Source organism: Plectropomus leopardus, chromosome 13 (genome assembly GCF_008729295.1).
Source record: "Plectropomus leopardus isolate mb chromosome 13, YSFRI_Pleo_2.0, whole genome shotgun sequence".
Classification (NCBI taxonomy): Eukaryota; Metazoa; Chordata; class Actinopteri; order Perciformes; family Serranidae; genus Plectropomus; species Plectropomus leopardus.
In genome coordinates, this window is record NC_056475.1 from 18,579,859 (window position 1) to 18,606,844 (window position 26,986).

Consider the following 26,986-nt stretch of genomic DNA (forward strand, 5'->3'; position numbering starts at 1 on the left):
AAGCCTTAAATCTCAGTCAGGTTGTTCTAATCCAATGATGCTTTGATAAACTGTCACAAAAATAAAATGGATTAACTGTTCCTGAATTTCCAAATATGGATCATTTATGATAGGAATTTTTGAACAACTGGGCCCAGGTGAAAGAAAATTTAGGGGGGATGAAGAATCCAGGAAACAAGCAGGATTGATGTGAAACTAGCTGGTAGCCTTGTACTGGGCTGATTAGGAGAAATAGGAAGCAGGTGAGTAAGTGGGTGTGAAGGTTAGATGGTGGAAATGGAGGGTAACTGCAGGACAGGAGGAAGAGGCTGATCTGTCATGACTCGGAGTTAGTAACAATGCAACAGAACGGATGTCGTTGTCTGGCTGGTGGAGCTGTGACAGGTATGGGGGGTTATGAGGAGTGGCAAGACTGAATAAGTGCATTGCTCTGTCAACAAAAATAAAACTAACACCCTTTAATGCAGGGAAACTGTGAAAATACACCACTTTTAATGACTCAGGATAAAGACTAACTGCTTTTTCTCGAACTGTAAAAGTTCACATTTACCTCCAGGTGGAGATAAAAATGACCGGACAGCTAAGGATTCATCCCCTGTAACAAATCTTGTTGAAAAGCAGTTTTCCACACAGAATCAGATGCTTTTCAGGACAACGAATCTCCATGGGAAAATAATAAATATCCTCACAAAGTACAAAGATTCATATATATATTTAGGATTTTGCAGATATTAACATTCTTGTAAACTAGTAATTTTAAGTATCCACAGTGCTCCTGAGCGAGCAGCACCTCGCCCTGCCCACCTTCTTATGTTTAGAAATGAAATTGTTAATTTGATCAGTTAATTTTAGTTTGATCAGTGTTGTGTTGGGCTGTGAAATATATGAATTCTGTCATTAATCTTTGCTGCCTTTTGAGTCTAATATGCATGAATTTTCAACATCTACAACATTTTTATAACTGGTTAGACCAGCACTGGAATATGATCTGTGATGTAGTTGTGGTTAAACTGTGACAATCACTAAATAATTACCAATAAAAACTAAAATCCCCATTTAATTGTTAAACTGTTTTTATGTACTGTTAATTGATTTTGTAATGTTTTACTTGATACAATTTGTGGATTTCTTATTTGTGCACATTCAGGAATTATTCACCTATGAAAAGTAATTGCTTGTTCTTCCATTTCCAGGATTTTATGACAGTTTTAGGATTTTCAGCTGTTTTTAGGATTTTAGGACATTTCTATGACTTTAGGACAGTTCTAGATTTTGGGACATTTTTAGGATTTTAGGATGTTTCTAGGATTAAAGGACATTGGGGGCTTAGCTGGCCCCTTATGTATACTAAGAGTACAAAAAAACCCCACTGTGCACCCTATTGGGGGCCAGATTTGGCCTGTGGGCTGTGAATTGAGTTTCAATGATCTATACTTCCTCCACCCCAATGGATTGAAAATTGCCTGCATTTTGGAAATACCTCTCACCTCACCGCTGATGATGGATTTCATCACCAGTTTTGATGCAGTTGTATACATATGAGCACTAGGTGTCACCAGAGACCACTGATTGAGCACAGTGTATACAGTGGACACCAGGTGGCTGGGATTAACAGGCTCTGGGGCCGGCAGTGGCGCTGTGTAGCTAAAGCTGCTATACTGTATGCGCACTTCTGGCCTGTACAGGCCCATACAGATCCTGATCAACAGCTGAGTGCAGCCACAAGGTGCTGCAACCGTCCCAGCTTACTTTCCCAGTTTCCTGCATGATCCACTGCAATATTGAAAGGACAATCTGTTAGCCAATTCAGCGGATGTGTGTGTAAACATTATCCATTTTAACTGCTTCCCTCAATCTGTTGTAACTGTAGGCAGGACATACTGCACAGTGCACGCAGGAACAGTGGGGAAATAATAATCAGCAGTGACAGCAGCTTGCAGCTGTCACATGTTTGGTAATTGTATATGTTTGCCTCCAGTTAGCCTTCCATGCAGCTTTCCTATTATTCAAGAGCGGATTTAGACAACACATCCATAATATGACTCAAGGTTGGGTGTTTAGGACAGTTTGCCATGATTGCAATCATCCCCTGGATTTAATAGGAAAAGCAAGCATCCTCAGTGAGTGTGAGGAATGATCAGGGATAGCAGGAGGCCATGTCACCTTCAGAGACTGGCTGGGCTTCATCAGAGCGGTGCAGAGGTCAGCTGCTGCCCTGTGTCTGCCTGTGCTCTATAGCGTACTTGATAGCAAGGCTCATTTAGTAGGCCAAGGCTGACATTAGTGCTGAGACTGAGCAGATATGCAGCACAGAAGAAAATACATCCCTGTAATTTACACCACAGATCTCAGACATGTCTGTGCTGCTCGGCTCATTCCTGTGAATACTTGTGTATGCTCGAGTTGAGTTGGTAACCCCCTATCTGAATAAGCTCACTCCCATGGGAAAAACTGTCGCTGACAAATGTACATTATGTGTGTGTGCCTTTTAGGTTTGGACTGGAGTGGTTTGTACACATCAGCCATATTCTTATGTCACTGGGTTTTTCAAAGCACATAATCCTTCTTATATAAATGGTCTTTTTTTTAACCCTGGATGAGTACGTGAGAGATGAAGCAGCTGTATCTAAATAAAACAGGAACAGTCAGTGATGCATGTCGGCATGCAGAGCCATCATGCTACAATTTTCAGCGCATCTCCACCAAGCCAAGGAGCCTCAATACACAGCTTGTTTGCATACAACCACAGAGGGCTAAAACACAGGATGCGTAAACCATTTTGTTGATGAGTCATACTTCATAAGAAAAGCTTATCAAGGCCTGAGTCGTTAGTGTTTTCCCACTCTATTCAGTTGTCTGCCAGCATCATTATGACAAGTCAATGTTATTTTGACAGCAATGCAAATTGGTAAACAAAACTCCAGAAAGACTCTTTGGTCTTAAACATTTACTGTTCAGAATATTGTCAGTCATATAAAATATTGTATTTAATCATCTATTTGTTTGCATGATTTTGGCAGTGCAGAAAACATATTTGTTTTGACAGAGCTGTTGTTTTTCTTACTTATCTTACTTCTGCTCCTCCAGACCATTCATATTACTCGGTTTTCACTACGAGGAATTGTGTTTTAATGTTCGCTCAAATGCAGTAATACCTATATAATCTTAGGAAGGGGCAAGAAAATTAGCATTAGCAACACCAACATCACACAACTTATTAAAAAAAATGTTTATTGACATCAGAAGCAATTTAAATCTCAACAATAAACAAGGCGTTTTTTTCTCTTATTCTTGCTATTACAGTGGTACATAAAGATCAGTAAAACAACTGTGATACGTCAATTTCGATAACATGTCATTTAAAATAAAAACACACAGGAAAAAAGAAAAAAAAAAAGAGAAGAAACACTCAGATCTAACTCAGGACATTTTTATGTGCTGTGCACCTCTAGCTAGGGTAAATACTGTAAGCCCACCCTTTTACACTGTACCAGGCAGGATAGTGGTCTAGGAACTATCACCGAAAAAATAAGACTGGCAGAAAGATACAGACACGATACTTGTGTAGTGTCAACTATACAAAAGGAGAAAAAAACTGTACAGCATAAAAACAACTGATATACACAGCCTTTTTTGTTGTTTTTTTTCCTACCCCTTGGATACTAATGTATTTTCTTTCGGTAAGTGAAGTGTGTACAAGGGGGTTAAATGCTTTATAAACAAGAAAATGACCACTACATATGTCACCCGCCGTTTACTCGTCATCATCATCATAGTCTTCCTCGTCGTCGTCGTCGTCATCGTCCTCATCATCATCGTCGTCATCCTTCTTCTCTGCCTTGGCTGGGGCTTTTCCTGCTGCCGCCGCTGCCCCGCCACCACCTCCGCCACCAGCTTTGCTCTTTGCACGATATGCTGCGACTTCCTGCAACCATGGAATGAAAACATATTAAACTAATGCAGAGACCCAAACATTGACTCCTGATTTAAGCTCGCGAGGAAGCGCCGCACAGCGTGAATGATCAAATGTGCATTCACTGGTCGACTTAATGCAACAAATCACAGTTTCTTTACCCTTTCATATTTCTCCTTCAGTTTGGCTGCCTTCCTCTCAAAGGGCTGCTTGTCCTCTGATGCAGTACCGTTCCACATCTCACCCAGCCTCCTGGCAACATCTCCAATGGACAGACCAGGGGTCTCACCTTTCACCTTAGGGCGATACTCTGAGCAAAAGATGAAGAAGGCGGATCTGTACAAGAAGAAGAAAAAAAAAGTGAGCTTTGTATTGTCTTTACAATGTAAAAATGGTGCACGTGATTCAGATTTGTTTTGTTCTGCAGAAAGAGACTTTTCTATCGCCAAGTGTTGACCTGCAGTACTTACGGGGGTCTCTTGGGGGCATTAGGGTCCTTGTACTTCTTCTTCTTTCCTCCCTTGGGTGGGACATAGCTCATCATCTCCCTCTCGTAGCGTGCCTTGTCCTGCCTGGCCAGTTCTTCGAATTTTCCTTTCTCCTTGGCAGACATTGTCTGAAAACAGAGAGGTAACTTTCTGATTGTACTTTCGGTGGCAACAATAAGTATTAAGAGTATTGCTCATATTCCCTTGGCTTTTTAGGGTGCTGCAATATGCACATCCTAAGCATCTGGGTGCAATTATCGACAGCTGTAAAACTACCCAACAAAGTCCTGGACCTGAATTTGTTGTTTTGATTATGAAGAGTGGTATATAATACATTCTCAAAAATGATATTTATGAAACGGACAACAAGTTGACTAGATCACCATCATCCATCCACCCTACCTTCCATCGCTCAGAGCACTTCTTGGAGAACTCTGCAAAGTTGACCGAAGCTTCGGGGTGTTTCTTCTTGTGCTCCTCCCGGCAGGTCTGGACAAAATACGCATAGGAGGACATCTTGCCCCTCGGCTTCCCATGTTCTTTCCCCATCTTGGCGGCAGTATCTAAAAACAAAGGTTTAGATTAGCTATGCAACTGCACAAGTATATGAAATGTATATGATGAGTGTACTTTGTAAAGATGAACAGGTGGACAACTGGCTGTGTAATTGTGATAAATGTCCCATATTCTATATTTAAAAATCTTTATAAACAGTGAAATACATTTTTTAAAAAATCCATAAGTGGCTTTCTGATTTTTTTTAAATACATTAATTATCTCAAAATCAAAATATAAATCATATTTAATAGGTAAGATATGACCGCCTACCATGTTACTTGAGCCATACAATGGAAACAGCTTTTATTTCCCTCCGCTGGTAGCACTGTTGAAGTGACCCGCCCTCCCTGCTGTCAAACGCCACTAAGTTGGGTCCCTTATAACAATCCGCTAAAATAAAGCCGCCCGGCACAGGCGATGAAAACGACTTTATTTATTGATGTAATATGTGCTGTGGCCTTTACATAAAACTCAATGGTCCGTGGTCAACTCCCATTTTGTGTGCGTTAAAACTGGCTTAACACTTCGCTACGTATTCAAAAATAAAAATCAAATCAAAACCCATAAATATGTTTTTTTTCCGTGCTGCGATGCACTTTCCGTGCGTATCACAAAAGTTCCCCAAGTGCAACTGCATAACATAGACCTTAGCCCTCAGTGGGACTACAACAGTGGACCTGGCTCTCAGACAAAATGACTCGTGTTTTTGCACAAAAAAAAAAAAAAAAAAACCTCAAACCCCATCTGCAATAACAACAGGCCTTCTGGAAACTCCCTATTTCATTTATGTTCATGTTTGCATCAAACAAATAACTTTGACACAAAAAGACACAAATTACACATAAAGGCGTGTTTATTGAAAATAAAACACTCAAAACTGCGATTCAGTGTGATTTGACAATCTTCTCTCATCAGTCTGAACGTACGCTTAATCTGGATAAATTCCGCAAAATTTGCGAATGTGTTTAAAACCGCTCGTTTTTCCCGTTATATTTTCCTATTATATGCTACTGTAACTCCCAGTAAAGCGGTGTCGACCGAAGTAGTAATGGCGCATAGGCTTTCGTTGAGGAAAAGGAGGTCAACAACGACGGCAATATTTCTTCTTCCATTTTGTGAGAATGCCTTCTTCATGAAAGAAAGTCCCCCTCAAATGTCTCCTCCCGCCCTTCAGTTCGCTTTGCAACACGACAAATATGTCTGGAAAGCCGGCGATCTTGACAAAATATTTCCCCGATTGATTCCTATTGCACTAGCCGGTTTGTATAGTAATACATTGGGTCTGCACTGTGTCTATGAGCGGGCTGTGCTACTGCCTTGGTTTCTATGAGCTCCTAATGGCCGCTCGTCTTCATCCACTAACATGGAGAATATGGCTCCTTCTCTTTGTGTCAACGCACAGCCATTGCACTGCATGCAATAGAGGGCAGAGCGACCGCGGCGACTACTTCATTTCAACCCCGGATTAAAACCTTTTCTGAGCATCGGAAAAATCTCGCAATGGTGTCGTTCGAACCACGAAAGGTTGAACTTTATTTTTTCGTCGTTACATTTAATAGTTACGGGTTTGTTTCTCGAGAAAACACGGTTAGAAAAAGTTGAACTGAACTGCGCCTCTGTCACTAGCTTCCCATTTGCCTCGCTGCCTTGCCTCCTATGCGAATACAGTCAGCCATTACAGTAAAGCGCAGATCGTGAGTTAATTTTTTCACCGTCTTCTCGGGTGAATTTTCACAAACAGACATGTGACCGTGTATATCTCGATGCGGTCTCTCTTTTTCTTGGGTTTTTGCAAATTTTTATGTTTGGATGAAAAACCCGCACGCTCTCCAGTCTTCCCATGACAGGCGTTCAGCTTCGCAATGCACTGCAATGGCTAGCAAACGGTGAGTCTTCTACCATTGTCGCTAACCGTGTTGTCCGCTAGACATTCCTGAATTTTTACGCGATTTCTACCGTTTGATTTGACTCCATTTTGTGAAAACGACACGACATTAATATACAAAATTATTCGTATTTGACGAAATCGAGAGTTTTCGTCGAATTCACTCGAGATTAAAATTCATTTCTTCCTTTTTTTTATGGAGCGTCTGCTCCACACTCCTAGGCAGGGTAAATGTCCGTTAACGTTACCTGCTCAGCTCCGGATATTTTTTGTTGTTTTCTTCACGTTTCGCCGCAATAAAATCATTTACAAGCTGTGAAAGGCTTCGTATTTGTTTGTGGCTAACACACAAGTAAGATATTAATAAATGTTATTGTCATTACCATCATTACGAACACTTAAAATTTTCGTGTGTGATACTTACCTAGGGACTATCGCTGGATCTCAATGCTCTGCAATGGCTGTATGTGAGAGAACACAGGCGATACGCAGTGTCTTCAGTCTTCGGCTCTCTAACATTACTCTCGGCGGGGCTCTCACGCCATTGGCCAGCGCCCAGTCTGGCGCTCCTCTGATTGGCCGGTGGCTTTTCATTGTCCTAATAGAAGACGAGGTCCCATTGGCTGCCTTTTGTGAAACGTCACTGAAGTTTTCTGAGGCGCGTGGATACAAAAATATTTCTGTCCCAGCATGCTGGAGCTGGTAGTAGTGTAGTGCGTTTGCCATAGTATTGAATTCACTACGTTGAGCTCAGTGTACAGTAGGCAAGTTAAATGAATGAGACAACGTGGAGCGCTTGTAGTCAGTGACCGGGGCAGCTGTGAAACGCCGTGCGACGGTGTCGGATGGGCTGTCCCCTCTTCATCAACCAGCCCCATTGTGCATTCATCCCAATACACGTGAGCTTATTTGCAAATTATGACTTTGAAAATGCATAAGGTTAACATCGCGGTTTCACGTGTAAACGACAAAAGAGACGCTTGCTCGTTCCATACGGGATAGTTACGCACCGGATTTGACATTTTAAACGATTTGGCTCTGAGTTTGACTGAAAACACAATAACACTTCAGCTAATGCTCTGCTTATTAATTACTGTATAAGCCGTGATTTTCATTTCAGCCTTTTATTTTGAAAACGTTCCTCCGCCTACTGTACCAATCAGTGTTTTCTTAGTCTTTAGGGCATGTGCACATTATTTCTTTAGCAGGCACTTATTCAGTGCTATAGCTATGTTTGCTAATGAGTCTATAGTCCCTATCAGGCTTGTATGAGAATTTATCGGCAGACATCGAATCATTATGAATGTATAAAATGTGTATAGTAGGTCTCGAAATTGATCGTTTTGGGTTTTTTTTCATCACAGTATGTTTTTGGACTAATTTTAAAAGTCTCCCTATGCAGTAGCTAATGGAAAGGTGATAGTCTGCTCATCCACATTTAAAACGCACTTATGAAGATCAGAGAGCAACAGTACAGTTTAAGCCAAAGTGAGTGCATGGGGAAAATAAATTATAGCAAGAGGATTAGACAATAAGGATTCAGGCAATAATTTGGATCCACTGGATTTATTATTATTATTATTATTTTAATTTTTATTTATTAATTTATTTTTTACTGCTTTTCGTCTGTTGTTTTGCAATAATATATTCAAACCTGCAAATTGCAGGTCACATATATATATGCCAGGTCTGTATGATAGCTTAGCAGTGGTCTTTTTACTCCCCCATACACAATGTTATCTGCAAAGAAATGGCCAAAGCCCTATATTACAACACACTTAGGCTAAATTGGAGACAGACAGCAGTGAAGATTAGCTCATTTTAATGCAACCCGCCCATAGTATGTAAACAGATCAGCGCTTTTACCACAAAGATTTTTATATTTAATTATATTGCAATTGCATTGTGCTAGACCAAATTAATAACTAATATTTTGTTTAAACACTAACACTAATATTCTCCTTTTTGATCATTTCATACAGTTTACAATCCAGAATATATATTATATTAAGTTGTAATTATAAAGTCACATTTTCAGTAGGCAGGATACTGATGTTGGTGACCTTGTGACCTGTGCTTAGGCATATATATATATATATATATAAATATATATATATTTGTAGTATATATTGCTCTGCACATGCACGCTACTCAAACAATCTTCCTGTAATGAGTTTGATGACCCTGTGACCTTGCTCTAGGCCACCATCAGACAAAGATTAGAGTTTATTTAACAAAAATACCAATCTATTTGCCATTAACTGTGTCTTCACGGTATCTCCTGATTCATAACATATGCAGACATCACACCTGCCGTGTGCATTAGTGTAAATTAACAATACAAAGGAATATAACTTACATGTTCTGTAAGAATTGTGATTTGTATTGATATGTATATTTCTGTTTATAAAGTCACATTTTCAGTAGGCAGAATACTGATGTTGGTGACCTTGTGACCTGAGCTTAGGCGCCACCATGGGTAAAGCTGTCACATTTAAACAGAAGTGGAAATGGACATCCATAAAGCGGGCCAGCTTGCGCACATTTCAGGACAGTGATTTCAAACCGTGAAAGAGGCCTTTTCTTAAGATGACTTCCTTATTTTTGCTCAAAGTGGAGCTAATGCAGTTATGTGACTTTAAAGGCTTGTCTGTGTGTTTAAATGTGCTGGTGGGGGGTGGGGTACTCAAAGAAGAAAAATGTCCATGTTCATGATTTGCAAAATATAGCCATATATCCACTGAAGGCAATATTCCAATCATATGTGCTTAATGAATGATTAAATATTTCTATATGCATTAAATGAGAAAATCAGTTGCTAAAAAATCTGCTTCTGCTTAGCAACTAATTTAGAAACAAAGAAAAATGGCTGACATAGAGTTTATTCTTATCCTTGAATTAAGAATGGGAAGGGTGAACTGATTCCAAATGCCAATCACAACCCAGACTCAGGCCACATGTCTGCCTGTGATGCTGCCTGTCTGTGTCTCATTTTGCATCAGGAGATGCCACGGCAGAAAGCTATAGCCTGCTCATGAGGCTAGGAGGCGGCTGGTTTATGCATTCTAATGAGCGCTCCCTGGGAAAGATATGCAAATTCATTTTGTCATCAAGAGGAAAATAGAGGACAGGAGAGCAGCAGATACAGGAGGGGCTTAAGGGAGGAGGCCACATGCAGGAGGCGGGATTGGGTGGAGGGAGACGTTTGTATGGAGGGAGGTGTGTATGTGTGTGTGGGTAGAGGGGGGTTCAAGAACAGGAGGTATGTTAGTTGGGCTGTATTATAAAACCAGAGTGAGGGACATATGTAACCCCCACCCCCACCTAATCAACTCCACCCATCTCTCAAATAAAACAATAAATCAGCCATATTTACAAAATCAGAAAAGTTAACTACAAACTGGATCAAGGACAAGTCAGTGCAGGTTAGTTTTTCTAATGAGAAGTAGGAAGATGACTTTGTATTGCAAGCAGGATATATCTGAAAGATCAGAATAGAAAATAAGGCTAATCAGTTTCAAACTGACAATTAACAATTCTGGTCCCAAGTTTTTTATTGTACTGTTAATATGAATCATTGAATATCTAATTAAAGTGCTAATGTTAATACCACTACTAATATGAAATAAACTATTATTATTATCAATAATTATAATAACAACAACAAGCATTATTATTATTATTGACATTATTATTGTTGTTGTTGTTATTATCATTATATACCAAAAAGTTGAAATAGATATTAAAAAACAGAATTGCTGTTGAACTTGTTACATTCTTAAACTTCAGTTAAGCTGTTTATACTTCACTATTTTAAACATGGCACTGAAGTTATATTTTCCCTCAGCAATGATGCCTTTGAAGACATGACGTAATGATAATTACTTTGGCCTATTACTGTTAAGCAATAATGCTTATTATAATTAATAATGTGAGTAAATGCAGCATATCTTTTATTACGTCCGTGTTTATGTACACGCACTGAGTAGTAACAGTTTCATGGGCTTTGCCGACAGGAAGTAGTACCTATGGATTTTAATAGTAACAGTAGCAGCATGAACAATTAAGCACATGCTGCTGCGAGGTGAGGACCAGCGGAACCTTTGAGCGTCACGGGGGGGAACACAAAGGCCGCTGCACAACCGCCGGCGAGCGGAACAACAACGTTTTTGACACGAACTGGCGAAGGGTTGCACATGGACTCACTCAGCTGGCAGGGATTACTAAATCCAGCTTTGTGTGGATGGATTTCACCGATCGGCATCGTAATATCAAATATGATTTAAATTTGGTGTCGGTAAGTATGCGTTTTATTCAGGAAAACAGAAAATAAGTCCGTGTGGCAGCTGAAATGAACGCCCGGCCTTAGGCTAATGTGTTAGTAGCATGCTAGCCGCCCGTGCAAAGGATGATGGTTTAGTTAGTTCGTGTCGGCTTTTTTCTAGAGTTTATCTCAACAATAGGTTTACTGGTTTAATTATAAATCAAATTACACCACAGTGCATTATGATGGGTGATAGGCGGTAAGCATTTTCGAAAATTACATTAAACTTTGCTCCTATATGCAGTTAAGTTGAGTGTATGTATTTGAGATATGTCGTTACTTATGTTATCAGCTTTGTGTTTTTCTCTTATGATCCTTTATGTAGACTGCTCATTCTAACATAAAATATTATGATATTTTAAAGTTTTTGTGCTGTTTAAATAGTTAAATGCATTTACTCCTGTGCTCCAGCGTGGGTGACCCGGTGGTCCCACATGTGCCTTTAGACTAGTTTAATGCACACAATAGAAGTCTAAAGGCTAGTTTTGGAAAGGGAAACACCTTGTTTTCTGGTTTATTTCTTTTAACATTGTTGATATAAGTAATAAAATTAATTATTATTATTGTTATAACAGCCTGTTGATGTACAAGAACACAAATACTCTTAAACTCCTAAAATTATATATATTTATACAAAACCTACAGAATGTGGATGGACAGTATGAATTAGATAGTGTGTCAAAATAAACAGGACTATCAAGTATTACACAAAGAAATTAAAAGATTTTTTAAAATAAACGTATACAGATTTGGCGATTTGAATACCTGAGAGACTAAGGTACTTTACTACATGGATGCACAATCCTATAAACCCAATATTTCCAATAAACCTTTGCTGATTGATGGACAATATTTCCTCAAAATTGGTGGATTAAGTACATGAAATCCATACTTTAGTAAAAGTACAGTTATCTTACCAACAAATAACCTTGGTAGAAATTAAAGTCACCAATTACAATATTACTTGACTAAAAGTCTTAAAGTATCTCATATTTACTGAACCTCAGTATTATAAGCATGAAATGTACCTAAGTATTGAAAGTAAAAGTTCAAGTACATGCTGGTAATAGAAAAAAATTCTGAGAATTATGAAATGAAGTGACAGAATAGCAAGACCTTTTTTTCACAACTTAAAGGATTTAAAGAACAAAATCCAGTTTTTCCTTCCCTCCCATTCCTTTGTTTGTCAGTCCCTCCAGTGGGCTAAGATGACTAGTGACTAAGATGATTATGGAAATTTTTTTGGAGTATAAGGATACATTTTTTTGAAGAAATGTAGTGGAGTAAAAGTGAAAGTTGACAGAAGTGTAAAAACTCAAGTAAAGTTCCAAGTAGTACTACCATGTTACATTACACCAGTGGACTTCAACATACCTAGAGATATTATAGTAGCAGTTATCACCATCTGAACAATACACAAAAGTCTTGGTTGGCAAAGTCTTGTAGTCTATGTATAAGCTTATAATTCTGCACCAGAATTTAGTGCATTTCAGTGTACCTTCATAACTTGAAAGCACTGAGTAACATGATTCCTGTGGTGCTATATTGTTCTCCTCAGGTGAGCCAAGTTGCAGCGACATGGTAATATTTTTTGAATGGCACCAGACAGCTATGGACCAGAAGAACAGCAGCGGGTTGCCAATGACTGGTGAAGACACTGGTTTGGGGGCTTTGGCCTCGCCACTGGTGGGGTATTTGGGAAAAGTCAGTAGAACTCATGTTTTCCTCTAACAAATGTCACTTGCGCAAAGCTGAATTGTAATTGAAAAATACTGTGACTTGGCAGTACCAATCCAAATTAAACAAACGAAAACACAAATGGAAATCTTTGGTTGTAAAAGGCGAAAGTTTTGGGTTGGCTTGATGCCAGTTCTTTATGTAGGAACAAAATGCATTCTTCTGATGAAAATATATGCAGGCAAAATTGTAATGAACATGGAGTTTTGTTCAGTTTTACAAGTTCTTTAAAAAATGTTTGATAACTTCAGTTTAGATATGAAATAGTGAAACAACTCATTCTTGTTTTGGAGGTCTGTGGTCTTTTTTAATGCAACTTTTCTGTGATTTTAATGGGTTTTTTTCCCCTTTTTTTAAAGGTTCAGGAAAGAGCCGCTTTACTGGAGCATTGTCCCTGGTGTACTTCGAAGGGTTTGACCTATGCTCTGCGTTCTTACCGCATCAACCTCCAGGAGTCAATCACCCTCTGCACAAACCCACAGGTAAGTCCAACACTCAAACACACACACACACACACTCACACATACAGCTGACTTATGTCTTTTCTGCTTGCTGCCATGTTAACTTTCTGTATCCATTCCCAAACAGTGCCTTTTCCCTCTTGTCAGCCGCTCCTTGGAGGATGTTTTGGCTAGCTTGGATCCTGTGGAGCCCACTATTGGGAAGAAAAGAAAACATGCCTTGGCACTGGAAAAGGAAGACTTGATTAGACCCGTACACAAACGCCTGCGGTCAAGTGAACTTTACAGTCTTGGGCCACAAAGTAGTACTGACACATCTATAAGCCAAGCAGAGCACAGTGCTGTAAACTGTGTCAGTAATGGCCAACATGAGGCACCCAAGACGGAAGATGGAAAGGTAAATGGATGCAGGGATTCTCCAGTTGCAGAGACAACAGGACGGGAGTCACAACAAGTCGAGGATGATGTTCTGGACAAGGAAGTAGTCAATGATGCTCATGCAGATGGCAGTTCTGCTCCTGCATGTTCGACACCAGCTGGACCGCTGCAGAGCTCGTTAGGAGCCTTGTTGACCGCTGATGAGGATGGGTCTGTGCTCTCTCCTCACAGTGGTGCTCCTGTTACATCAGAGGCAGAGGACGACTTGAGGCAGGTGAACAGTCCTCCTGAGGTGCCGAACAGATGCTGCAGTCTGGACTCCAGTCAGTCCTTTTTCAAAAATCAGGACATTTACTCAACCATAGTCAATACTCCATCGCCTCAGCACCACGAGCAGACAGCAAGGACGGAACACAAATCACTGACTGCAGACATCACTGCGTGTAAGGACGTGAGAGGCATTAAGTCACAAACTGAGAATTTGTCCTCTACCTCGATAATGGAGTCAGAGGAGCTTGTATCTGTTCCCAATCAGCTTTTCTGGAGGAACAGCGACAACCTGTGTTGGCTGGACTCACTGCTTGTTGCTCTGGTAAACTGTAAGAGCTTGAAAAGGTGTCACCCCAAAGATGAGACGCAGCGGTTATCTGTCTGGCAGCTGCTTAGGAAATATGAAGACATTTGTGCCGCCATCCAAGTTCATCAGCGGACTGGCAAAGGTAAGTTAAACAGATAATCAACAGTATACTTTTGAGTGTAATATAATTATAACAGTGTGTGTGGTATTTTTATTTCATAGTATTTCATCTAAAATCAAAAGAATAATATTGAGTTTCCTCTTTGCTCCTGTTTGTAAAAAAAAAAATGCACTCATCTGAAATTACTAATGTCACTTAAAGAACCGAGTTAAAATTTCAGGATTAAACAATTAAATTGAATGCATTGGCCCTATTGTCACGATACCTGATCCAGCTGTTTGAGGCAGTGTTGGACTGGTGCATCTCAAATTTAAAACTGAAGTACACCGATGATCCCAAAATAACCCCCCAGCAGTTAAACTAAGGACAGGGAGGCGAACTAACCATCCTCCTTCTACCAACATTTGGTAAAAAGATGCCGCTGAATAAAAAGATGCCGCTGGTTCTGGAGTAATTATCTCTTAAATGAAACCAATAAGTTGACCTTATCTTACCTTACTTTAAATATCCGACTTCAATCTAACTTCACCGCAGTGCAGCGGCCGGGCTTGACCGCAGTGATTTACAGGGCTGCTGTTGTGCTGTGCTCATCTGTCTTGTCTGTGTGCTGTCAATGTCTTTTTTTGCTTGTAAGGTTTCTATCAGTTATAGATTTTTTTTTTCCACTTTGTGAGACAAAGGATGGTGTTGTGAGTGTGTGAAAAGTGTCAATTGCGGGAATCTGGTGTTTCATGCACAGTGGGATTGTTGTTACAGTATGTTTTCTGTACCAAGTTACGTGCACTGGTACATGTAGAGCTGAGAATTATGTGCACAGCTCAAATTTTATGCACTGTTGTGCATATACATATGTTGTATTTCGAGCCCTGATTGTGGCATATCGTCATGCAGATTGTTTTGGTGGAGTTGCCCGGGTGATAAGTGAGATCTCTGAGATTACTTGTGCTACTTCAAAATAATAGAGGTATTTGTGCTGAAACAAAACATTGAACATGAAATATGGCAATGTTAGGACTTTCCTCTATTGTGTTGGGATGCTGGAGACTCACAATTTGGGCACATTAACCAGAAAAAGCTTGCATTGCTACATACCGCAAGGGTTAATTGAGATTTTGTGTGTGTAATTTGGGTGAACTGACCCTGAAATGTTTGCATGAAATGAAAATAGTTTGGACTTTACACAAATAAACTGCCATCCGACTGTAAATATAGTGCTGCCATCAGGGAAAATGTGCAAATCCTGGTGACCATAAAGGTTCAGTTTTTTTGGTAATTATTTTTATATGTTTTTATAATACATCCCAATCCTTGTACATGTGTTCTAGATGGCGTTGTGAGGGTGCCAAATCATGTGCTGCAAAAGGCCAATGCAGATCTACACAGTCTCAGGATGTCGATCTTCAAACTACTTCAGTCTAAGCTGCACTGCAAACTGGGTAAGCTCAGTCACTCTTAACCAGTGTTTTCCCATAAAACTACATTCTGTGTGTGTTGGTTGCTGAGGGGAAGGTGGACTTTCAGTTGGCTGAGAGCACCTTCAAATTCAGTCAGTTCATACCCCAAAGTTGGGGGTCTGATCCCAGACCGCCTGACTCCCTATAAGATCAGCAAACTTTCTGTTGATGCTGTCACACAGGCTAGACTTCGCTGGATGAATTATAGTTGCTGCAGCTGCTAACTGAAGGTCCTTCTGCAGCACTGCCACCTGCTCTCCTTCCAACAAAGTAGTCTGTTAGCAGCGGGAAATGACGTAGAAGGGCAGCTGGCTACACTGGCTTATTCTTGTCTCCCTTGTCATCTGATGAACAGAAAGAGAAAGAGCAAGGCGGAGAGGGGCTGAGCAAGACAATGTGCAGCTCACAAGTCTACAATGAAATAAGATTTAAACCATTTTAAATGGTAAAAAAATAAATAAGAAAAAGAAAATCAATATGCAGCCATCATGTTGATATTGTGGGGGGGCTACCACAAGTTAATGTATGGAAAACCCTGTTCACAGTGAACGTCTTTGTCGCAGTTGATGCACAGTACCAAGATGCTGTTCTGGACTTTTAAACCATTGGTGCAGGTCTTTACATTCACCAATATGCAACCCTGCGGTTTGCACGTTCTTACCAGGCCAGTAGTGATGCACGGGTCAGGATGTTTAAAACCTACACCAACCTGGAGCATTACGACAGCCTGTCTGCCTCGCCCAAGCCGTAAAGGTATGCGTTAATCAAAGCCCAAACCTGACCCGCAAACTGGAAACAAAAACAACCCTGCTTGCTGTTGTCTGTAGGCTGATGCATGTAGTTTCCAGTAAATATGACAATATAATCAAGTGTTTTCTGTTTTAAGTATTACTCGCCTATCCGTTAAGAGGCTAAGTATGATCTCAAACACGCAGGTGATAAACCTGCGTGGTTTGTTACATGAGCGGGCAGCTGGCTGTTACAGTGGTTTGTTTACATGTCGTTAAAGAGGTGCATATTTAATTGATTCAGTGTGGACAGGGAGGCACTTGCTAAGACAGCATAATTAGCATTATTGCACAATGTTTCTGTAAGTTGTATTGATATTTACTCATAAGGTTGCTTTGCCACTCTATGACCCGCAATCCTTTTTAACAAGCTTCACCCAAACCGCACACCTGCCAGCTGTGGGTTGACCTGTGCATCACTGCAGGCCAGTAGCAGCCAAAAAGGGCTGTGACCAAATCTGTGGGCAAGATGTGAAATTCCCGCTCAAAAATCGATTTAGAAATTGTATTCTGAATGGATATGTATCATACTCCAGGTTTATTCACACTTGTATCAAAAAGTACATGTGGCGAGAAAGTAAAGAGAAGAAATTTAAGTTGATGAGCGCTGCTGCAGTGTTCTTTTCTTTCCCGTCTTGCGTTCAATTTGGTATGAACAGTGTGCAAAGTATATCTAGATCCATAATTTCACACTCGACAGATCTCTCCCATTAGAACACACTAATGAAACAACATACGGTTAAAATTTTAAATTACACCAGAGGTCAGCTGAGGCTAATTTTTGGATTCAATTTCATTAATAAGTGTAAGAGGCAAGAACAGATGGTCCCACACAGCTGTAGAGAAGTTGATAGAAGGAAAAAAGTTAATAAATATATAGAAATAATATATTTCTTTGGACTGTGTTTCTGGAGCACTGATAGGAAACCAGTCTTAGATCAACAATATGCAAATTATGCCAAGCTACTGTGAGCAAGGGAGAGATGTCTGAGCGAATGTTTTTCAAACTCAACAACACAGGGCTCCCAGGGCCCCTCAAGCCTTCTGTTCATGAATATTAGATGTCATATTGCCTAATGCCACTTTTTTGCCAAACAGATTGCAGTGACAAAAAGAAGTATATAAAGGAGTCAGCCTTGTTTTGGCAAGTTGATTCTGCAAAATGTAATGGCATAGCTTTGGCACATCGTGAAAGGCTCCTTGTAAGATTTTCAAACCGCTAAATTGCTTAATTACCTTCAGTGTTTTCATTTGTTTTCCACCTTGGATGTATTTTGCTTTAGATATTTGGCACTTGTCCCTGTTTAGAATCCAAGGCAAGAGTTAATCTTGAAATTTCAAAGCAGCCATTACCGCCTGATAACAGAAAGTGACAGGTTCAGACAGGCAAACCTTGGATTTTGCTCGGCCTTATATGAAAGTGGGAAAACTTACTCACTGGCTGTCACTTGCAAACTGAAAACACAAAAGGATGGGCTGAGACAGTGAGGGGGGTGCGAACGATGCAGAAGCAGTTTAGTTACAAACAGAAGAGACACTATTCATTTTTAGGCGTGTGGCCACATGTGGTCTCTAAAATGTAGCCCGTAACTCACCCGCAGATTAAGTTCTTTAAAATTACCTGGAAGTGGAGAGTGTAACCACAGCCTCTGTCAGCGACGTTGCCTGTGATGATGCTCTAAACTGCTGTATGTTTGTGCTTTTCAGGTCGGATGGAAACTCCCGTTTTTGCCATGCCGCTCCTGCTAAAGATGGACTCTTGGGCAGAGCCTCTTTTCCAGTCAACCTTTCACTGGGAGTTCAAGTGCAGCGGATGCAAAACCACCACGAAAGAAAGGTAGATGACGAAATCTTTCATAAAATACTATAGATTTTACTATATTCACTGGAGTGTTTTGTCCTTTTGAAACTTGCCTCAGAGATTGAGAGCGCACAGAAAGTAATTTTGTTGAAAGTGATTATGCCGGGAACAAATACATGGCTCAATATAGCAATTGGAATAGGGCCCACTCTGCCTCAGGCTTGTTTTGGAAAGGGAAAAGTATAGATTAATGCAGGGTTTCTATGGTCATGAAATTCCCGGAAAAGATAGTGAAAAATAATTCAAGGCCTGGAAATGGTTTGGAATTAACATAATGTTTTTAGAAAAGTTTTGAATTCATTGTTTTAGCTATTTTTGTCTCAAGACATGTCCGGTGTTTCGCAAAATACCTTTATTGTGTTGCTGATTTAAATGCACCATGCTTCTAGTGGAAATTAACACGCTGTCACGTCTGGAGAGGAAAAAGGAAATGTTGAAAAGCTGATCTGAAGTGGGTTAAGCAAGCCTTTCACACTGAGATGTGAGGCACATAAGATATGTGAGTATTCACTAAACTAGACTGTATACATAATGGTTGTAGCCACCCTGAAGTCAACCATTGGTTTGTGGACTTTTCGTTTGGAAGCAATGAGTGTGGCATTTTGGCTGTTGCCATCTTGGTTTCTTGGAGCCAGAAGTGACCATATTTGGACAAGAGGTTGTAGCTTTGGAGGACTGAGGTGTAGATTGGACCAATACCTCACAGACAGCCTGTCACTCAAGCGGTCCCACCCTTTAATATGTGTAAATGTAATCCTTGATAAAATGTAAACAAATAAAAAAATTCACCCCCCGACAGTTGTTATGATTGTTGAAATTACCTATAGAGACTAAAACCGTTTTTTGTACCAGGCTGTAAACATGTTTATTTCTGCTGTAAAGTTGGGCATTTTCACATGGGAATCTATGGGGATCTACTTTCTCGATGAACTGCAGTTTTTGGCGCGTCCGTAATGGCTTCATGTTTTGCCTGCCTGTTTTTTTTTTTAGTTGGTAAACATTTCTTACAATTCTTGTAAGAAATTGCTTTTTTTGTCCTCAGTGTCAGAGAACATTGGCACATATATTGACAAGTGACGTGACTAGTGGATTGATCTCGAGTGCTCGCTTAAATCTCTTAGTTTTGGTTATTAGCCAAAGGTTTGATGGACAAAAAAACATGTGCAAAGAAAGTCAGTTGAAACCTGTCCAACAGTGCATGGTCAGATTTTGGTAATATGATACATAATTATGCTATCACTCATATGCTCCTGTAATTGCTATGAACTCTTAATCTCTGTTGTGTTTGGGAGAACTCCAATTTTTTGGAGAATCAAGTATAGGGGTGACACTAATAGATAATTTTTTTAATGAGTATTTTGTCGGTTATTTTCACTTTATTTGTGAGTAGTGAGTAAAATGCCTGTCACAGTTTCCCAGAGCCCAAAGTGAATTAAATAATGATCAAACTGTAAAGATCAGTTGACTAATTGATTAAGGGGCTAAATGTTTCAATACTAATCTGCTGGATGGCTGAGACAGATGGTTATGGAGGTTCGATGTTAGTCTTTCTAAACATTCTGGTAATGAGGAAGTCTTGACCCCAGCAAAATGATTAAACGCTAATCGGGACAGCTGTATTAAGTGCAACTAAACCAATAGACGATACAAGTTTGACTGGTGGTCATTTTATGTTGCTATAGCTTATACGACATCTGACTTTAGTGTGGCCACGTAAACACCACATTGTCAGGAAAATAAATGTTCTCTGAATCACACTCGTCTTTTATGAAACTATAAATCTCTAACCGTATTTCATGCTGTGCTTTTCAGGGTTACGAAAACGCTCCCCTCGTTCACAAACATTTTACCTGATTGGAGTCCACTTGATGCAGTCCACTTGGCTCCGTGCAATGTGTGCTGCAAGCAGAATCAGAAGAGGACCATGACGCTGGAGAGGTAAGAGTTAAACTGTTAATGCATCTACCTCTTTAGTTTAAAAATGTTGTTAAATAACAAAGGCTTTGCAAACACTGGCCCTTTTGGAAGTAACTGTTTGATTAAGATGCATTAACTTGTTGTTGGAGCTGCGTATGGGGGGTGTGTGTGTGTGTGTGTGTGTGTGTGTGTGTGTGTGTGTTGTAAACAAACAATGATTATGTAGTGTAATTTTAATTCAAATTTGCTTCAAAGTAGATCATTTGCAAGGTAATTACATGTACTGCCAAGAAATGATTATCCTGTAATTCTTGAAACACAAGGGGCAAGTTGATATGATAAATTTTATGATCATAAAAAAAAAAAAAAAACCTTCATTTCAAAGTCCCCCAGGAATCTGCAGGTTATCAGAAGAACAAAAACTTCTCTGCAGGACAGAAACTGTGTGCCTCCCCAACTATGACTAATTCACTTTTAATTTTCTTCTTATACCTGCTTAAAGCAACTGTAAATAATTTCCCGGGTGAATGAAATAAACCAGTTAATTAGAACTCAGCACTGGGAATTTCATTGTCCACATTAAAATATTCAAACTAACCATCATATAAAAGCGCATATGTTGTAATAACAACATTTCTGTGTATTAGCAGGAGTAAGAACAACGTATTAAGTCCTTCGTAGACCTTTACTTTTCCATCAGTTTAACCCGATTTCTGCTTTGTTCTGTTCAGTGTTCCTCCAGTGTTTGAGCTGCACTTTGTAGAGGGGCTTCCTCACAACGATGTCACAGTCTACACCTTCACCTTCAAAAGGAAACGCTACTCAGTCACCACTGTCATACAGTACAACCATCAACTCAAGCACTTTGTCACCTGGATTCGTAATTTGGATGGTAAGTATTTTGTATTTAGAGTATCTATATCTAAATATCTGTCTCACTAATTCAATATCATACACTCTGTGGTGCGCAGAATTCAAACACAGTGTATTTGCTGCAGTTTAGCGCGCCAGATGCATGCATCTGAATGCCTTTGTATACATGAAGGGTATTAAATGAAGTACACACCTGGTATCTGTGTCCTTTGGGGTATTGGTACTGGTCTGGTGTAATATCCAGCCTTACTTACTGGCCAATTCATTAGCTACTCTTCTACAATCTAATGTGATGTATTGAGTGCATTATATTGAGAAGGTGCTTCATATATTCTGCCCCTCGTGTATGTAATAGGTGGATTAAATATCCGTAACACCTCTCTGTTTGACATCACTGCAAACTACTTCCTTAATAATAAATAGTTATATTGATACCTCTCTTACCTCTCAACACTGAACATCATTATCTTTGAAAAGGCCAAAGTCATGGCACAGCTGTGGTATTTAACCACATTTGAAGTGGCCTGTGGGTGTGTGAGTACGTGTGTTTTATTACCATTTATCTGTAAATGATATCGTTACTATTAAAATGTAAGTAAATTCATTAACTGGACAGCCTGGTTTACATGCCAGAGAACAGTTTTAAAATATATTTAATGAATCACTGCCATTCTAAGAGGATTTAATTTGTTTCAGTATTTTTAACATGAATCACTGAACTGAATCAAAACGTTGTTCTTTTTTTTTTGTGCTTCTCCGTATTAATTTGTAAGATACTTTACACTTGTTGTGTAACAACCCTTTAGCTCATAGTTGAGTCACATGAAGGTTGATATTTTCTCTTTCTCATTCTGCTGAACAATTCATGCAATGTTAAACTGCAGAACACTCCAGCCAATCAGGGATGGTTTCATTGTCATTTATTGATAATTTTGGTTGCTTGTGTGTGTGTGTGTGTGTGTGTGTGTGTGTGTGTGCATGTGCGCGCTCTAACCATGTATTCTTGTACATTTCAGGGTCATGGCTCGAATATGACGATTTGAAACATCCAGACTGCAAGACCCATCAGAAGCTCCCGGTCCCTGCTCAGGAGATGCACATCGTCTTCTGGGAGGCGGAGGAGGATAAAGAGCCTCGTGCCTGTTCTCCCTCCAGCACATTTCCTGAATCTCCCCCATCCAAAAATGAGATGAACACCAGTGTGGATGGCAAAGACTTAACAGCAGATGAACTGTTGGCTCGCACTCCGGATCATTCTCTCCTCGTGTCCCACGACGACACTGACATCGTCAGCGCACTCTCAGCTTCTGAGGGCAACATAGACACAACTGTAACAGCCGGTGTTGATACATCGATCGGCTCCACAACACTGCTCAGCGCCTTCGAGGGCCTTTCCCATGATGACATCATCACACTCACGCTGGTGGAGTTAAATCCTGGTTCAGAAATGCAGCCTTTAAATGAAAACCAACAAACGGCGGACGTTAGTGTTCCCAGCGGGAATGAAATACTTAACTCCGCACCAGATAGCTCCTCCGCTGTAAAGGTTAGTGAAGAGTCGTGCAACCGTGATGTTGAGCTCCCCTCCACCTCCTCTTCATCTGATTCTGGGGACGGCTCATCCAGCGATCCCACGTTTGTGCCTGGTGGCGGGAGAGGACGAGGGAGAGGAAGAGGAGTTAGCAGAGATAAAACAGCCAGCAGACAAACAGGTAGAAAGAAAGCAGCTGCACAGATTTCACCACTTGCGTCTTCGGAGTCCTCCAGAGCAGTCGGTCGTGAACCTGCAACTGCTGATGCTCGTGAGAATAACATACCGCCTGTTGAAACCACACAGCGAGCATCCCCTGTCTCTTCGACAGATGCCTCACCCCTGTCCTCGGTTCAGAAAAGTCCCACAATGCCGAATCAGAAATCGAGCTGGTCCTTCCTGCTCAGCAAACACCCACTAAACCAATGTCACAAGTCGATTGGTAAGCTCTCCCCCACCCACACACCTACCTCGGCCACACGAGCAAAGCCCATTCCTCCTGCTCACTCTACGCCCATACCAGTGAGAAGACAGCAGACCCCCGGAGGACTCTTCCCGAAACCACAGCTCAGGACAGAGGAGAGCGAGGGTCTCCCGCTAAAAGCTGCAGAAATGTACGGTGGATTCGGTACAAAGAGCTGGAACGCCACGACTCCGCTCTCATCTCCTGCACCTCTTAATGGCAAATCAAAGCTGATTCAACCTACAACATCTCACCGGCAGAAATCCCTCATGAACACTACAGCGGCGTCTGCTACACTGCTTCCTGCGCCTGGAGCAAAGCGGCTCCCTGAAATATCCTCCTCAAAGAAACACAGCAGCCACTCCTCGAAGGTTCCCCCGGGTCTCAGCGACACAGAAGCTCTCAGGTACAAGCTGATGAGGAAACTGAAGGCAAAGAAGAAGAAGCTCGCCAAGCTGAACGAAAAGTTGGGTCATCAGGGGGGAGCCGGTCTCCAGCCGGACAGTACCGCCCTGTGCTCTCCCAACACGGTCTCCTCCAGCACCTACGACGGCTCCGTGTGCAGCGACCTCCTCTCGGATCTGCTCTCTCCAGCAACGACAGCCAGCAACCTTTCACCGGACAGCACCGACTTCCTGGAGTTGCTCGCCAACGGGCAAGATGGAGCCGAGCAGCTGGACTGTGGAGTCGGTGCAGGCGGTGCGGTGTCGCAGATGAACGAGCCCCACACTGAGAACTTCCTGGATGAGTACCTCTCGCAGGCTGTGGCTCAGAGACCGACTGAGATGGAGACGGAAGCGCTCAGTGCGCTTGAACTCTTTATTTGAGCTGTGGGGCGATGGGTGTTGTCTGCAAGCTTCAAGCACAGATAACCGGACTCTGGAAATTACACAAAATGAAGCCTAAACCTCATCTGTCACCCAGACATGTCAGTCCGAAGCAGTGGAGATGTAGTAGTAGATGTAGTTTTTTTTTCAGGTTTACAGTAGTTAAGTCTCTTTGTATTTGTGTTGCTGTTAATTTTGATGGGTTAATGAAATTTCGATGCTTGTTCATTGTTGGAGACTGTATGGTGAACCATGGATTGATATTTGTAAGTTTGGCACTTTGTCTTGTAGATATTGTATGTAACTGGGCGGTATGAGGCAATCATGTTTACAGCCAAAGCTGTTTGTTTGCTCGTTTTTTTTATTTTGAAAAATTACTTGAAGATTTTCATGAAATAATTTTTTAAAGTGTCACTTAATAAATACTTTAGGTGACTAATGGTTGTTGTACAACATGTCATTATTATTAGGAAATTTAAGAAATCGTGTGTGCGGTTTTGTTTCAGCTCTCATAGGGAAATAAAATATTAATATTTTGTGCTTTTTTTAATGTTAGTTGTTTGAAGTCACTAAAATACATAGTTACTTATGAGTCAAAGTTTTATACAATTACAAATTCCTAAAAGTCTATGTACTGATAAGCATTAAAAGTTTCATTGATTAAGACATATACTGTAACTAAAAGATGAATAATCTCGTAAAAGTAGAAATAAAACGGTTAACAGAACTCAACACCATTTAGGATGCATTCAATTAGACATCAAATATGCATTGTTTAGAGAGACATACATTTTGACCTCTAATGTGTTGATATCAGTGGTTACCTGAGAAAGATATTACGAATCATAGTTGAAAATTTCAGACAATAGAGTATCAGACCCTTGAAATAAAAAAAAAAAAAACATATGGTTAAAATGGAAGTGAAAATGCAATACAACTTTGTAGATAGATGAATCCCGCAAATCTAATAATGTGGTGTTACAACCTATAAGAAAAAAGGAATAAAGATCTACCTTTTCATTGTTGGAATTCCAATGCACCTCTCATTTAGGACCCACAAATAATGATTTTTACACTAATATAGTGTTGTGTGTAATTTTCTAATGTTCCATGGAAACATACATGGACTCAGACAAACAACCTTAAAAAACAACCTCCATTAAATCCAGATTATCATTGTCTTCAATATATATATATATATATATATATTCAAACACTCTGCAATTACCAGTTAAATTTTATATCAGCTGATACCAATGAATCAATCAATGCTGCTGAAATGGATCAGTTAAGCAGTGTACACTCGAGTTAACAAGCTATCCAGCAGCTTGTGTGAAGATCACCACTGGTATGTATTGTCAAACCCGCATACATACATAAACGTAAATATAAGACAATGATTCTGAACAGGATCATTAACAAAACGGTAGTTCCCATACCGGGAGTCGAACCCGGGCCGCCTGGGTGAAAACCAGGAATCCTAACCGCTAGACCATATGGGACTTACGTGTAAAATTTTTCCATCAATGTTTTTAAATCGAGAGAAACGAGAGATACGCTGGTAAGGCCTCAGTTTGTTTTTCAAGATTGCGTGCTATGTAGTCTGTACTATCACGTTTCGTTAGTTCCTCTTTGATCATAATGTTGACACTGTTGCTAGTTTGCTCACATACTGTACCAATACCATTTTTTCAAAACCAGCGCCTCAGTTTGCTACGTCGACACCATAGTGTATCTCCTCATTTGTATGCTGTAATTAGCCTATGCCAGAGTAATTATAATAGAGTTTTATAGTGTTTTAGGATAATCAATTAATACATTAATCGAGTTAATTTTCCCTTTGAAACCTGGAATGACAGTCAGTTTTCTATTTGAGGCTTTGGAAGCTGAGCAAATCAGATTAATTTATTTGAATAATTAATAATTAATAATAAAATCACTAAATTGCAAGAAATTAGTAAAAAGACAAGAAAACAAGTAAAAAGAAAATTACCTAAAAAGAATAGTTTTAAAAAACGGGAGTATTTATTTAAAATTATAATATTTTTAGATTTAAAATTATTTCATATTCATTTTACCTTCTCTTCTCTTTCTCTTCTCTTTCATTCATTTAACGTTCTCTTCCCTTTATTTCCCTTCATAGATTAAAGGGCTTTGATTTATGCTATCAATTGTTGGGCAATTTAATGTATCATTTTTTAATATCTTTAGAAAATGTATCACCTTGACAACACTCAATTTATCATCTTAATAAGTGATCATAACACTGTAGTCAGAGGAGGAGTTAGTGGCTTTTTTATGATTCATTCCATCAAAAGGAGAAAAGAGAATATTGTACAGGTTTCTATGCAACATCTGTTGGATTGAATTATTGAGAAATTACAGTAAGACTATAATCACTGTGAATAAAAGCAGCTGCATTACCATTAAACAGCACATGCAGGTGCTGTTTGACTGTTGGTGGCCAAGTCATTGAGACAGCTTGTACATACTATACTGTACTCAAACACTCAAAACCTTTTATCACAGGTGGCTGAGGGAAACACTCACTCAAGTACTGTCCTTAAGCACAATGTTGAGGCACTTGTGTTTTACTAGAGTGCTGCATTTTATGTTAGACAGCCTACTTTAAAGATCAAGAATTTACATCCATATTACATAAAATACTTATGAGAAATAATGATTAGAAACATTAACCCTCATCCAAATTTAACATACAAGGCCTACTGACTAGGGACCCCAAGGTTAAACTACTAAGAAATAACTATCATAGCAAAAATATTAATTTATTGCTTCTCTAAACAATATTTGTCATGTTATTAATCTCTTA

At 40.0% G+C, this 26,986-nt stretch overlaps 2 protein-coding genes and 1 non-coding gene across 3 annotated transcripts; 1 reads left to right on the forward strand and 2 right to left on the reverse strand.

Moving 5' to 3' along the window:
- Window positions 1–3,214: 3,214 nt before the first annotated feature.
- On the reverse strand, window positions 3,215–7,362 carry hmgb1a (high mobility group box 1a). Its single transcript, XM_042499145.1, has 5 exons — window positions 7,269–7,362; window positions 4,804–4,964; window positions 4,384–4,529; window positions 4,075–4,249; window positions 3,215–3,925 (listed from the first exon to the last, which is right to left on the reverse strand). The coding sequence occupies exons 2-5, from the start codon at window positions 4,948–4,950 to the stop codon at window positions 3,755–3,757; spliced, it is 639 nt and encodes a 212-aa protein (XP_042355079.1). The 5' UTR covers window positions 4,951–4,964; window positions 7,269–7,362; the 3' UTR covers window positions 3,215–3,754.
- A 3,636-nt stretch (window positions 7,363–10,998) lies between these two features.
- Window positions 10,999–24,701, forward strand: uspl1 (ubiquitin specific peptidase like 1). Its single transcript, XM_042498981.1, has 9 exons — window positions 10,999–11,141; window positions 12,727–12,872; window positions 13,265–13,387; window positions 13,494–14,463; window positions 15,768–15,878; window positions 18,392–18,521; window positions 20,358–20,483; window positions 21,194–21,354; window positions 22,352–24,701. Exons 2-9 carry the CDS (start codon window positions 12,747–12,749, stop codon window positions 24,154–24,156), a joined length of 3,552 nt encoding a protein of 1,183 aa, XP_042354915.1. The 5' UTR covers window positions 10,999–11,141; window positions 12,727–12,746; the 3' UTR covers window positions 24,157–24,701.
- Window positions 24,702–25,586: 885 nt separating this feature from the next.
- trnae-uuc lies at window positions 25,587–25,658 on the reverse strand. The gene has a single exon. It is a non-coding gene; the product is annotated as a tRNA-Glu (tRNA).
- Between the last annotated feature and the right edge of the window lie 1,328 nt (window positions 25,659–26,986).

Excerpts from the sequence above, each read along its gene's own strand:
- uspl1 (XM_042498981.1), top strand. The coding sequence starts at position 12,747 with ATGGTAATATTTTTTGAATGGCACCAGACAGCTATGGACCAGAAGAAC. Across the intron at positions 13,388-13,493 it reads CCCTCTGCACAAACCCACAG|TGCCTTTTCCCTCTTGTCAG; the intron begins GTAAGTCCAACA and ends ATTCCCAAACAG. Across the intron at positions 14,464-15,767 it reads TCATCAGCGGACTGGCAAAG|ATGGCGTTGTGAGGGTGCCA; the intron begins GTAAGTTAAACA and ends CATGTGTTCTAG.
- hmgb1a (XM_042499145.1), bottom strand. The coding sequence starts at position 4,950 with ATGGGGAAAGAACATGGGAAGCCGAGGGGCAAGATGTCCTCCTATGCG. Across the intron at positions 4,530-4,803 it reads AGTGCTCTGAGCGATGGAAG|ACAATGTCTGCCAAGGAGAA; the intron begins GTAGGGTGGATG and ends CTCTGTTTTCAG. Across the intron at positions 4,250-4,383 it reads AATGCCCCCAAGAGACCCCC|ATCCGCCTTCTTCATCTTTT; the intron begins GTAAGTACTGCA and ends CTTCTTGTACAG.